At 41.9% G+C, this 13,979-nt stretch overlaps 1 protein-coding gene across 7 annotated transcripts in view; it reads right to left on the bottom strand.

Annotated features, from left to right (window-relative positions):
* Window positions 1-13,979, bottom strand: part of Ptpra (protein tyrosine phosphatase receptor type A) — a 99,437-nt gene that overhangs the window by 28,374 nt on the left and 57,084 nt on the right. For all 7 annotated transcript variants that reach the window (XM_075962170.1, XM_075962169.1, XM_075962168.1 and 4 more), the window contains 2 exons: window positions 12,845-12,918; window positions 12,367-12,503 (listed from right to left, as the gene is read on the bottom strand). In XM_075962170.1, the coding sequence (XP_075818285.1) occupies window positions 12,367-12,503; window positions 12,845-12,918 (211 nt within the window). The remainder of the gene's footprint in view (window positions 1-12,366; window positions 12,504-12,844; window positions 12,919-13,979) is intronic.

Genomic DNA, 13,979 nt, shown 5'->3' with positions numbered 1-13,979 from the left:
CTGACACCTTCACACCAATGCACATAAAATAAAGCTAAATAAACCCTAAAAAATATTAAAAAAAAAGAGGGATAAATATCAAGCAGGCATTCTGCTTTACCAAACCCTGATCTGGTAGGAAGTTCTATCTTTTTGCCAGGAGGAGGTAGGGAGAAGAGGAGGGAGACACAGACCTGGGTGAACATGTGCAGCCTAACACAGAAAATTCACCTTTCTCCAACTATAGAGCTTCAAGCCTTAAGAATTCAAAACCAAGAACCCACAGGGGTAGGATGCAAGCTTTTTATATGATTATTATTTAGTTAGGGGCCTATTACAATGCATGATCCAAATGGACTACCCCTGTAAACTGGGAGTGGGGATTATAAAGGGAAGAAATGGGTCATTTATTTATTTGTTTGATTGTTTATTTATCCCACCATGCAAAGACAAGATGAGACTCAAGTGTGAACTATCTGGAGAGTCTGCTGATGCAGATCCCCTTTAGAGGTCTGTCAGAGAGACAGGGCACCTAACCACTGGCATCATCGGGCAGGGAAGCAAGAAAGGTGGGCAGCATTTTCACAGGAATGTGGCAGCGGGGAAGCCAGGGGCTGGATCAGGTGACACAGAAGGGTCATCACTTTTGGACAACTGTAACAGGGAGTGATGCAGGTCAGCATAAACTGTCTTGACATGAGCAGCCTGGCTGTAGGAACTTGAGCAAATCTGTAACTTTCTCAGCTGTGTTACCCATCTTCGGCAATGAGAGAATACTTTCCACATAAGGAGGAAATGATAGAATGCCACCTGTGGTACAAAAGCAGGTTTCAAGAAATGAATTTTAAGCCGAGCACTGGTGGCACACACCTTTAATCCCAGCACTAGGGAGGCAGAGGTGGATCTCTGTAAATTCAAGGCCAGCCTGGTCTACAAGAGCTAGTTCCAGGGCAGGCTCCAAAGCTACAGAAAAACCAAAAAAAAAAAAAACAAAAAACAACAAAAAAAAACCCAACAAACCAAAAAACCAAAAACCCACCTAAAGAATTTTATGAAAGTGTGATGCTAAATTTTACCTGAACTGTTCCCCTCTTGTGTGTTCCACATATTCAAAACAAAGAAAGCATAAAAGGAACTAATTTAACTTGGGTAACCGTTCTGAAGAAGGATCAGAAAATTTTTATGAGCTTTAAAAAAAAGGTCTTATCTTTTGTTCCAGCAACTCTACTTCTGAGAATTTACATTAAGGAAACCAAATGCCTATGTAAACGTATTTCCTTCATCATCTTTAGAATGACTCAATACTGAGAACAACACAGACTTCAGAAGCAGGGACCGGGGAAGTATATTACAGCTCACGTATGGCTTTTCATTCGTTCTTCTAGCAAATATATGTTATGGATCTATGAGGCTAGGTGGACAGCAAGCAATACTGAGTAAAACATACATAGTTCTTGCCGTTGTGTACAATATAAACTTGTGGGTGACATCATTACAAATAAACAAATACATATATACAAATGTACACATATATGATATGTAGCATGATAAATGTAATGAAAAGCAGAATGCTATTAGAAAAAGTATCAGAAAGAGCCAAACGGAGATCAAAAGTAGACATTTATGTAGGACGAGGTGGGAAATGCTATTTTAGGAACAGACAACAGTACCTCCAAAGACCCAGAGACAGGAGATGGTCCCTGGCATAAAGGCCTGAAAAGTCAATGAGTGTCATACAAAATGGGCTGGTGCAGATGGCAGGAAGAAGAGGGATAGTAAGAAGTGGGAAGATCTTGGCAAGGTGAGACTATTCATTTTCATGCAGATCCTGAAGACAGGGAGTTTAGGTCTTAAGTCTGTGAATAAACTACTGAAGGTTTGAAAAATGAGACTAGTTTACATGGTGAATACCTCTGGTTGTTATTTGGAAAATAAGACTGAAGAGAAGCAGGAATCAAAGCACGGAATAGAACCAGGTAAAATGATGTGACAGTCTGAGTAAGAATGGCCTCCGCAAGCTAGGGGTGGTGCTGCACACCTTTGATCCCAGCACTCTGGAGGCAGAGGCAGGTGGATCTGCGAGTTTGAGGCCAGCCTGGTCTACAAAGCGAGTTCCAGGGCTGTCACACAGAGAAACCCCGCCTTGAAAGCAAACGGCCCTATAGACTGATATATTTGAACGCTTATTCCCCTCTTACAGCACTTAGTGGCACTATCTGAAAGGATTAGAAGGGGTAGCCCTGTTGGAGGAAGTGTGTCACTGGAGATGGGCTCTGGGGCTTTAAAAGCTATGCCAGGCCCAGGTTCTCCTTCTCAAGCTACAGATCAGGATGCAGCTCTTCACGACTGCTCTAGTGCTTGCCTGTGTGCCACCATGCTCCCACTATTATGATCGAAGAGTCCAAGAATAAGAATACAGAAATGCAGATTCCAGAAATAAGAATGTATAAATAAGGAAAGCAAAGTTGTAAGCCTCGTAGAATGAGAGCAGGACGTCAGCAGCTTTCCCAGCAGCTTACGGATTAACTATTAACACTGGGTTACTTTCTTTACAAACCATCTGTCTATAAGACCGAAGCATCAGCTCTGCAAACTGAGAGTTAGCCCTAAGATAACACCCCAGTCACCCGTGATCAATAATGGATATGAGCTGAATTAACCTTTAGAGGGTGGGATGGATGTGACTTTTCTGTTATGCATGGTCTCTGCTACGTGAAACTGGCAGCATTAGGGGGAGTGCAGAGCTTTGGTAAACACCACCAGCGAGTGTCAGGGAAAAACAAAGACCTAAAATACAAACACTAGTCTAACTAAAACTCTGTTAATGAAAATTGCAAAGAAGGGCAATTTGTATCTGAGTTTTACCTTGACATTGTAAAAATTCTTCTGTTTTATTGCCTAATGTTTGTTGCTTTTTGCTATAAAAAGGAGGAGGTCAGAAACCGGCCTTTGCCACAGCCTTACAAGTCCATCTCTGGCTGTGGTCTCAGCTATCTGATAAGCCTTTTGTGCCCCATGCAGATTTATTTTTTTTTAATTTTCAATTTTTTTCTGAATAAAGTTTGCTTCTGGTTTACTAGACTTCGGTGGTCTGTTTCCATCTTTGCACGACACCCAACAGTGATAATGGACTAAACCTCTGAAACTGTAAGCAAATTCCCAATTAAATATTTTATTTCATAAGAGTTGCCTTGGTCATAGTGTCTCTGCACAGCAACAGAACAGTGACTAAGACAGATGACAGCATAAGGAAGTGGATGCATCTGAGATATATTCTGGAGTTAGAATACTGCATTTGGAGATGGAAGGAAGTGAAGGCAGACTGGGGGAGAAAAGAATGAAGGAGAGCTCTCAGGTTTCTGAAAATAAGGATGATTAAATGAAGGGAAAAAAAATCAGCTTTGGGGCAGTTAATTTTGCCAGATGAAAGACGCTTTAGGGGGGAAGAAGGCTATTTCCTGGGACTTGCATGACAGGCAAGGACAATCAATCTCACAGTCTACTTACTCTTACTTCACGCAAGAGATTCAAAATTCAAACCCTAGAGAGTCTGCACGTCATTTTACTAAGACAGGCAATTCTCTTTACTCTGTGCTGTGGGCACATGGCAGTAAGTTTCTTTTTTTTCCTGTGTGTCAACTCTTGTATATAAAACAGAGAACATATTTAATACTGGAGTTTCCCAATTCACTTATACTTCATCTTCTTTTCTTAGGCTAGGTTTCCATCTCAGCACAGGACAGGTGAAATGCCAGTTTTTTAGTCTCCAGGCTAACCTTTTCCCAAGATTCTTGTATGTTTCTTTCCTTAAATGAGAGCAGAGGGTGTGAAAGAGCAAGATTACCACACTAGCACTAGCCAAGGTTGGCCCTGAACTTGCTGTGTAACTGAAGATGACCTTGAATTTATGATCCTCGTGCCTTCACTTCCGGAGTACTGAGATTAAAGGAATGTGCCACCATGCTCCATTTTATGTGGTTTTGGGGACTGAACCCAGGGCTCTGTATGCAAAACAAGTAGTCTCCCAACAGGCTATACCTCTAGCCCCCACAAAACACAGTCTGTACTACAGAGGGGTAGGGAATGACAGCAATTGCTACCACCCCACTCATGAGGAAGGAAAACAACTCTCCAGGGGGGCAAAGCCTTTTAAAGGGAACATCTGGAAGAAACAGCAGAACCGATAAGGCTTGTTCTGCCTATGTCAGAATAAAACAAAGGGGACCTTACACTGCTTTAGCTCTTACTCTGAGAAACGGCTTGCCTAGCTCCTAGAACGAGCAACAGACCTGGATGAGTAGATGACATTAAATTCCCCAGAAACACTAGGTAGCATCAAAGACCATTTAATTTCTTAATCAAATCTTAAATGGAACAAAGGTGAGGTACCTCAGCATTCTTTTAAAAGGTGCACCTGCCATCCACTTTAACTTCCAAGTTCACTCTGGACTCTTCCACTCTTGATCTTCTCTATCTCCTTTCACAGGTAAACTTGGAGCTTACCATTGTCTTGTCATAATTTGTACCCCATATACTGCATCCTTATTATTATTGCTCAATGTATTTTGTGATGAAAATGGAAGCATAATTAAAAAACGCTAACCTGCTTTTCTTTTGGCTCAGCGTTATGTTCTGTTCTGGATAGTTTTGTGTCAACTTGACACAAGTCATCTGAGAGAAGGGAACATCAGTTGAGAAAATACCTTCATAGATCCAGCTGTAGGCAAGCCTACAGCGTATTTTCTTAATTAGTAATTGATGATGGAGGGCCCAGCCTATTGTGAGCAATGCCATCACTGGGATCCTTGGTAAGTATAAGAAAGCAGGCTGAGAAAGCCATGAGGAGCAAGTCAGTAAGCACTAGCTCCTGCCTCCAAGTCCCTGCCCTTTTTGAGCTCTCACCTTGACTTCTCTTGTTGATGGACTATAACCTGGAAGTGTAAGCTGAAAAAAAAAAACCCTGTCCTTCCCAAGTGGCTTTGGTCATGGTGTTTTATTTTTTTATTTTTTTTTTAAATATACAATATTCTTTCTGCATGTATTCCTGAAGGCCAGAAGAGGGCACCAGACCTCATTACAGATGGTTGTGAGCCACCATATGGTTGCTGGGAATTGAACTCAGGACCTTTGGAAGAGCAGGCAATGCTCTTAATGCATCAATACTAAGACATGTTCCTGAACTCATTCAGACTCTTGTTTGTAATTGGCTTTTGTTCTTTTTAATAAATGACAGATACAGTTTTGCTATGTGTATGCCTGTCTTAAGTATATGCAGTATATGTGTGTCCCCAGAGAGGCCAGAAGATGGCACTGGATCCCAGAGAGTTGGAGTGAGAGGTGGTTGTGAGCTGTCTGACTTGAGTGCTAGGATGGAACTCAGACTCAGCCATCTTCCTAGGCCTAAAACTATTTCACTCTAACTGTGCCCATTTACAATACCAGCTGTACCTTCATCCACATCTGCTACTGTCATACCTTATATTAACTACAACCATAACTTGCATTTCTATATGACCAACAGGGTCATCAGCTTTCCAGCTTACTGGGTAAAGGGTTTTCTCCTCTATGCAGTGCCTCACCTAATGTTTTCTCGTTGTTTTACTGGACTGTAATTTTCCTTTTATTTCTTTATTCTGGGTGCTCATAGTCATGTGTGAGCTTTCATTTTCTATTATGGTCTCTAGTTATCAACAGAACTTTTGTAGTACATGTAGTTAAATTTGCCAATCTTTCACTTTACCAACATTTTCAGGTTTGAGAAATCCTTTCTCATGTGAAATCATGTGTGTATTTTCCTATATTATTTTCGCATTTTACAATCCTGTCCTTTAAACTTCAGTATCTATGCCAAATGGAATTGGTATTTGTGTCTATCTGAGACAAACGACCCACTCCGTTTACTCTCACAGGGCTGCCCCCTTGTTCCAGTGCCATATATTGTAAAGGCCATTCTTTCCCCAACCAAAAAAGCAGCAGCACTTCAGTGACGAATCTGTTTCCATTTAGACATGGGATCTGCTCTTGGTATTTTACTGCACTACTCAGTCTCCCCCAGCGACAACGTCACACCGTCTTATAAGGACTCTTTGTGTCTGCTAAGGCAGTTCTCCTCACCTTGTTCTTCTTCTTCAGGATTGTCTTGGCTAGTCTTGACTCTTTCCTCCTCCATAAAAATTTTAGAATCAGCTTGTCAAGTTCCACAAAGAACCTGTTGGGATTTTTATTGGAATTGCATTGAATCTGTGTATCAGTCTGAGGAGAACTGGCATCTTCATACACTGAGTTTCCTGACCCAGAGATTTATTTCTTAACTAGTTTAAGATGTTTTCCTTTAATGTGTGCAAACATTTTTATAATTTTCTCTGAAGATTTTGCAAATATTTTGTTAAGTTTATTCTTAAGTACTTTACATCTTGGATACTAACATAAGTGATATATTTAAAAAGTATTAGATTTTTATGGCCTACATACAAAAATTAATTTTTATGCTGCTTTTATTTCTGATAATTTATTTCCTGAGTCTGATTTTTTTCTGAAGGCAGTATTTGTAGTAAAAAATTCTTATTTTATCTTTGGCTTCTCAATCCTTCCTTCCTGTCTTGCATCTCTGATCTGCCAGAGATCTCCAGAACTTGTTAAAGTCTCAGTTCCCTGCTACTGCCAAATTCACCTCAGTCACCAGCATTCTCCAAGGTCCTCTATAACAGTTCTATTTAAAGGAACACAACTACCAGGTACTTAATTTCTTCTGCCTTTTGCACTAATACAAACCCAGTCGACAGCTCATGCCTTCCCATTCATGCCCTTCCAGAGCGTAGCCATGGTGAATACCCAATGCCTGTGTCATAATTCTTGTTGATCTTTGTGGGGTTTTAGCTCATCAAGGTAACCCAAGTGTCTGTTTAGTCCAGTTACATGACATACATGAATTCTTTACTGGTATTCTAAAAATCAGGACTTGTAAACACCGTGCTTCAGGAGTTATCAACCATGTTCTGTAAGACTAGCTGGTCAGAGAGTCCCAGAGATCCACCTGGCTCTACTTCCTAAGCACGGTGATTACAAGTGCTGGGCCTTTCCACACTGGTTCTGGGTGTAAAACTTGGGATCTCAAGCATTCAAGGACTCAGTATTCTGATTTCCTACTTTTGTTTGTTATTTTCAAGACAGAATTTCTCTGTGTAATAGCTTTGGCTGTCCTGGAACTTTCTTTGTCGACCAGGTTGTCCTTGAACTCAGAGATCCTCTGCCCCATGAGTGCTAACTTCCTACTTTTTAAGCCAGGAAAATAATGGCATCTTCACTATGTCCCTCATAGGATCTATAGCATAGTCCTGCTGTACACACTGGTGAAAAAAACACTGGGAAATAGGAGGCAGCTAGCTCAAGTCACTGCAGCGGACCTACTCTGCTAGAGAAAATGCCACTTTTCACCTGACACCTAAGCTTAGGTATTTTTACCTCCTGGAGACAGAGTTTCTCTGTGTAGTCTTGGCTGCCCTGGAACTAATTCTGTAGATCAGGCTGGCCCAGTCTCAAACGCACAGAGATCCACCTGCCTCTGCCTCCATAGTGCTAGGATTAAAAGCTTAGGCTATTTTATCCCTTCAATTAGAGCACAGCCAGGAAGCTGCTAGGACAAACCTTGACTAAGCTCATCCACATTCATATACTGTGACCCTCTCCATCTTAAGAACTTACATCACATTTCCCTTGGTGACTCACACTGGCAAAGGGAAATACATCTTTTAGGAGATACCGGTCTCTGGCCTTAAGATAACTAATTTCTGGGAATCTAGAATTTCACTGTGATATGTTATTTATATTATTTACAATGGAGCATTTTTAGGCCAGGTAAAGGAAGAGGTTCTGGCCTGCACTGGCCTACACTAGTGGATACCTATTACAGCAGAATATCCACATGAATTCCCTACCTACTAGATAAAGACGATTACAGAGAAAGCCAGTATAAGCTCCAGGAGTGCTGGCCTACTAAAGCCTAAGTCCCTACATAAGCAGGGATGTAAGTGCTACAGAAGATTTAAAAGTTTGTAGGACATCTGGCTACTATGTATCCTACAGTATACAGAACTATATATGCTTTAGTCCTAGCTACCAAGATAGAAGAACCTTCTGAAACTAGGAGTTTGAGGCCAGTCTGGAAAACACAGCTGTATCTTGGGTGCAAGATGAAAGAAAGAAAAAGAGAGAGAGAGTACCAAACGACTAACATAAAGGTCTCATGGTCTTTGACCAGGTCCACAGGAGCTGGGTGTGATGGTGCATGCCTATATCCTAGCACTTCCAGCCCTGCTAGAACTCAGGAAGCTGAGGCAGAAAGATCTGGAGTTCCTGGGTAGACTGGGCTAAAGAGGAAATTTCAGGACAGCTGGGCTATACAGTAAGAAAGTAAATCAAATCAATACTAGATTATGATAAACCGAGTCAGTTATCAGCTGGAGCTGCAGACTTAACAGCTGGCTTTCCAGCAACTTTCCTTCCTAACGTAGAACCCCCACTACTGGAATGTTGAAGGAGCTGGAATCCTGTATCAATGGGATTAATCTTTGTACACGCTCTTTTAAAGTTGAACACATTATTTGAAGCTGTTTTCCCCTTTCAGGAAAAGAGTGGTCACAGCGGTAAATAGCCCTGATCTACCTACGCTGTGGTCACATATTTTGTCTCATAGGACCTTAACCTGACCATCACACTAATGATGCCAAGCTGACAGAACAGGAAGTTATGGATTTCAGATATGCACGGTGAACAGAAAAGCAGAACAGAACAAAGCAAAACCCGCAGTGGGCTTGTGACTTAAGCCAAGTTTTCTGAAAGTCAAAGCTGTAGACATGCCAGGCTACCTTCTCTGACATAAAGGATGAGCTCTTGTTCCTTATCCTCACCATCTCTCCCCCAGTAAGGGAGCAATACTTGTTTGGCCATTTTAAATCTTGGAGAAAGGATACAGTAGATGCTGGCTATCCTTCTCTGATCTAGTTACTGAGTGATCAGAAAAGAACTGATCTAGGCTGAGGCAAAACTGGTCCTAGCAGGTTCTGTGGGACTCTAAAACATGTACAGCAAGGTTGAATATGGCTGTTAAGATTAAAAAAAAAACCTCATAAAGGAGAAAGTACACAGTCTTGTCTGCAAGACCACACTCAGAGCTTAGGACTGAGCAGAGTGGAAACTATTTATTTGATACAAGGTAGCTTCCTGTCATAAATTAGTTGTTATGTGATTCATAAGTTATAAATTTGGATATACCCTGTAGAGTTCACCATAGATAGAAGCAATGTACACAGAAGACCTGCCACATACCACAGGTCCTTCTCCTTCAAAAGACATTTATGACTTCTTGTTTCTATCAAGAGATGACTAAGAGAAAAAGAATCTGCTCTGGTGTATAGTTGACTCTTGTGTTATGTTGGTCCAAGCTGGACAGAAGTAGACTGCTGGAGAGTATATACTTCACTGACAGCTCTAAATGAATGTAAGGAGAAATTCTCCCAGCAAAGAGAACTTTAAGTATGCTATCACACCATCTCACTGGAGATTAGGTTCTAACAATGTTTACGCTCCCTTGCTATCCCAGTACTATTGGCCTGATGAGCTCGTGAACATGCTAGCCAATGCCTATTTCTCTCTCTCTCTCTCTCTCTCTCTCTCTCTCTCTCTCTCTCTCTCTCTCTCTCTCTCTCTCTCTCTCATATGTCTATCATGCCTTTAGGACTTCTCTCTAAGAATTTACCAGAATGTTTTATTATGGTGTCTCAGGGGATATTATTTCCAAAAAGAATTAATTTTACAAAGAAGTATGTCAATAGGATCACACACACCATCATCCAGAAGCAGTTGGTGTTACAGATTACAGAACAGTACAATGTCTACCACAGTCCCATCTGTGAGGCTGTCTGGTGGGATGTGCCAAATGTTCTCAATAATGAGTGTTAAATGGTGCTCTTTTCCCAATGGTTTAAAACAAAATAAGAGGTCTGGATTACTCTGTTAACTCTTACTTGGTAAATGAATGTGGGCTTTAGGTCTTTGCTCCTTTCTACTTACATTGAAGCCAGGGATTTTTCTTTCTTTCTTTTTTTTTAAATATTTATTTATTTATTATGTACACAATATTCTGTCTGTGTATGTCTGCAGGCCAGAAGAGAGCACCAGACCTCATTACAGGTGGTTGTGAGCCACCATGTGGTTGCCGGGAATTGAACTCAGGACCTTTGGAAGAGCAGGCAATGCCCTTAACCGCTGAGCCATCTCTCCAGCCCAGTCAGGGATTTTTCTGAAGATATAAATCTGAACCTAAGCCCTTCAGTGGTGGAGCAGTTATAAGAGGTTGATATGACCACCTAAATGGCCACTTTCCAATTTTTTGTCCTGTGTATGATATATGTGTGTGCATGTGGAAGCCAGATGAGGATAATGGGTGTCTTTCTCAATCACTATTTTTTTTTAATATTTTCTTATTTTGAAACAGCCACTAGACCAGCCAGCCAGGGAGCTCCAGGAGGTCTTCACCTTCCTAGCTCTGGGATTAAAGGAGTACAGTAACAGTTTTTCACACAGGTGAGAATCTAAACTCAGGTCCTCAGACCTGAATGGCAAACATTCTACAGAGTGAGCCAGATCCCCAGCCTCTTTTCCTCTTTGACTCTGAAGTCCCCTGTGGGGTTATATGCTTGGATCAAAGATAATCTGCACTGACCTTAGGCAGCTGCAGGAACTCTCCCCTACCCAGGACTACTTTAAGAAGGAGCATGTGGCAAAAGACATCTCCAGAAACTTAAAACAGTCATCCTTCTTCCAGTGGACCTGACTGTACCTCCATATTATGCCTAGAACTGGGGTAGTCATTTTGGCATTATGAGAAGAGCCTACCTATAAGATGACACATAGCAAAAAGGCCAGGGAAGCCAACAGTCTTGGAACTACTCTTCTCTGTCCTTAAATCTATTCCCTCTCTTTAATAATTATCTTAAGTGATAATTATTAAAGCTACTACTAGCTGTAACAAATGTTGCAGACTAGCTGCATTCCCAGATCCTAACCTGGCCCCTCAGTTTGTTCTCCAGATAGCAAACAGAATCGTTTTGTTTGTTTTTTCAAAATACAAATCTGGTTGGTTCACAGGTTTCTGCTTCACTCAGCTGAGTGGTGTGTACTAGCCTTTTCTCAGTTTTTCCCCTACTACTCCCTGTTATAGGACCTTTCTTTGGAAGACATGAATAAACGTCTATTCATGCCAGATAGGGTACCAAAGACAGAGAGTGAACCAGTAAGTTCACTGAGTGGTAATATGGATGGCTTGAATGCAGCTGAAACACCGAAGAGCTCACCCCAGCACAAGAGACCACCCAGGTGCCTCTCTGGAGCTCTCTCAAGGAGAACAGGCAGCTGGGCTTCCTGAGTCCTAACGATCTTCTCTCCTCTCCTCACGACGGAACAGGTCAGTTAGAAGGAAGAACCTAGACGGCAGTGCTCCTTTGCCGTGCAGCCCTTTAGAAATCTTCTGAATATGCCTCCTCTCACCCAGATGCTTGCTCCTGCTACTTCTGTCGCCTCACTTCACTTTCTCTACTCTCCTTGCTTCTTCAAGGAAACTGTGCTTAAATACTAGCTACAGACTCCACTGAGACAGCAGCTTACTAAGGTGTCCAGGCTGGCCTTCAACCTGTGGCCTTCCTGCCTCAGCCTCCCAAGTGGTTGGGAATTCATGACTGTAAATCGGTAGTACCGAGGAATGAACCTAGGGCCTGCACATGCTAGGTAAGCTACCACTGAGCTGCACACTCAGGAAGGAAACTTCTGACCCAGGATCACCAGATGCTGGTTGATGCTCATTCTGCTTCCCTGAGAGACATGAAAACACAATCTCAATACTCGGCATTCCGCTGTAGCCACTACTTTTTACATCAATCCACTCCTATTACCTGCTATATAACAGTCCAGATCCCCGCTATAGACTACGGCTTGAATTGCTTGGCTTTATATAGTTTTATTCTTATAAATAGTTTCCTGAGAGGGCGGAGATTTCTTTGAAACTGGGATTGGGATTTTTTTTTTGCTCCGTATTATATCCATGGCACCTAGAATATTACTTGGTACCTATGAGAAGCTTGTAAGTATTAAACAAATGAGTTACTAGACATGACGATGAGTGAACTAATCAGTAATGAACGGATGGGAGGATGAGGGAGGTGAAGCAATTTCTTTCTTTTAAAAACTTCCCATAATTATACAGGAAAGGAGCAAGATGAACCTGGTAAAAAGCATTTCTCACCCATTATCCATTATAAATCTATTTTATATCTCATGACTCCAAAGACCAGACCTCAGGTCTCCCTTCCGCTTTGTTAACAACAAAGGACTCACGTTGAATTCCTCTCTGAAGAGCTTATTGTCATCAGCCATTCTTCGGTTAATCTCCTCTTCCAGCTTGTCCACAGGCAGTGGTGGGTACTTCCTGTTGGTGCTTGGGGACCTGGCCAGAAGTGGTACACTCTGGGGCTCTGCAGTATAAGAGGGAAGGTAAATTAGGTGTCCTGGAGATAGATGCAGTCCCTTTGTGGAGACTAATGGTCTCATTCTTTTAAAAAGATGGGGAAAAAGAGACAGGGATATGTCTCCATCGGTAAAAGGTGTTTGTCAGCAAGTCTGAAGGACTCAACTGGATGCCCAGAATCCACATGATGGAAGGAGAGAACCAGCTCTTGCGAGTTGGTCTCTGATCTCCACAAGCACACAATTGCATTGTGTATATATATATATACACACAAATAAAATAAATAAAAAAGGATGGGAGAAATGTTCATTTCTTGCTTTTCTTCTTCAGACGTTCCCCGTGCCTTACCCACATCCTCTGTGCGGCCATTTGACAGTCGGAAAGAATTGGAATGGCTCCCAGCTTGCTTGTATTTCTTAAACCTAATGAGAGAATATCTATCATGAAAAACTAAGCAAAGAGGTAAATCACTGTCTTTGTATTCCCATTATTGACTACACCTTTCTAAATCTCTCTGTCAAATCAAACTTTTTAAAAAAGAGACACAAGTCAGGCATGTCTGAGGCAGCTCCTTGTGCTGACCAAGCACCTTGGGATGGTCTTCCTTACACTCAGCATCCGAAAGTCCAGCAGAGACTCACTATATTCTGACCCGTCTGATTCCTCTGAGTAGCTTCAGCTCCATCACACACTTGAGTGCTCAGCCATAACAGACAAGTGTAATATAGTGGTGTGTGTGTGTGTGTGTGTGTGTGTGTGTAAGAGCATGGTAGAATGGGTTACGGTAGAATAGGTGGGACAGGATGGGATAATAAGATCTTTATGAAACAAAAATCCTGGTATTTTCTTAGCGCAGCCTAGGAGTCATGGGGAGAAACCCAGAGCTCCAGAGTAAGTGAACACAGGTTTAATGGAGCCAGGTACACAGGTCCTTCTCTTAGTTCCTGCAGAACAAAGGGAACACAGAGCAGGCTGGGTTCAAGATAAAGCAGAGTTAAACCTAGGTCATCAGGGCAGTATCGTCATAAGGAAGAGCACAAATGAACCACATTCTTTTTTCGCTTAGGTTCCCTCCTAGCTTCTGTTCATTATCTAGAAGCTTCTGAGAGGTCAGGCAGAGGAATATTTTAACCCCTCAGATCTGCCTACTAGACAAAGACCAGAGGTCCTTGAGAGGTTTGGAGACAAAGCTTCAGCTAGAAACAAAGTAAGTTTTTTGTGTGCATATAATCTTACTAGAGGCCTTTTAAGAGGTTGTTTCAAAGGACAGAGCTGAAGATCTTCAAACACCTGTCACTGATAAGATAGTACCCAAGTCTTCATCTCTAAACCATGTCTCTACTCTAGGCTTTAGCCTCAGCTAGAATTAGGAGACTTGGTCTGGACAGTTAAGCAAAGGGAGAGCGCCTAGGTCTTAAGGAAGACTGCAGTTTAGAAACTGTTTCTAAGTAGTACTTTAATATAAGCACTAGCACGAGTCACC

The sequence above is a fragment of the Microtus pennsylvanicus genome, chromosome 2 (genome assembly GCF_037038515.1).
Source record: "Microtus pennsylvanicus isolate mMicPen1 chromosome 2, mMicPen1.hap1, whole genome shotgun sequence".
In the NCBI taxonomy this organism is placed as follows: domain Eukaryota; kingdom Metazoa; phylum Chordata; class Mammalia; order Rodentia; family Cricetidae; genus Microtus; species Microtus pennsylvanicus.
Note: the sequence above shows the minus strand (reverse complement) of the source record. Positions and strands in the feature narration are given on the sequence as shown.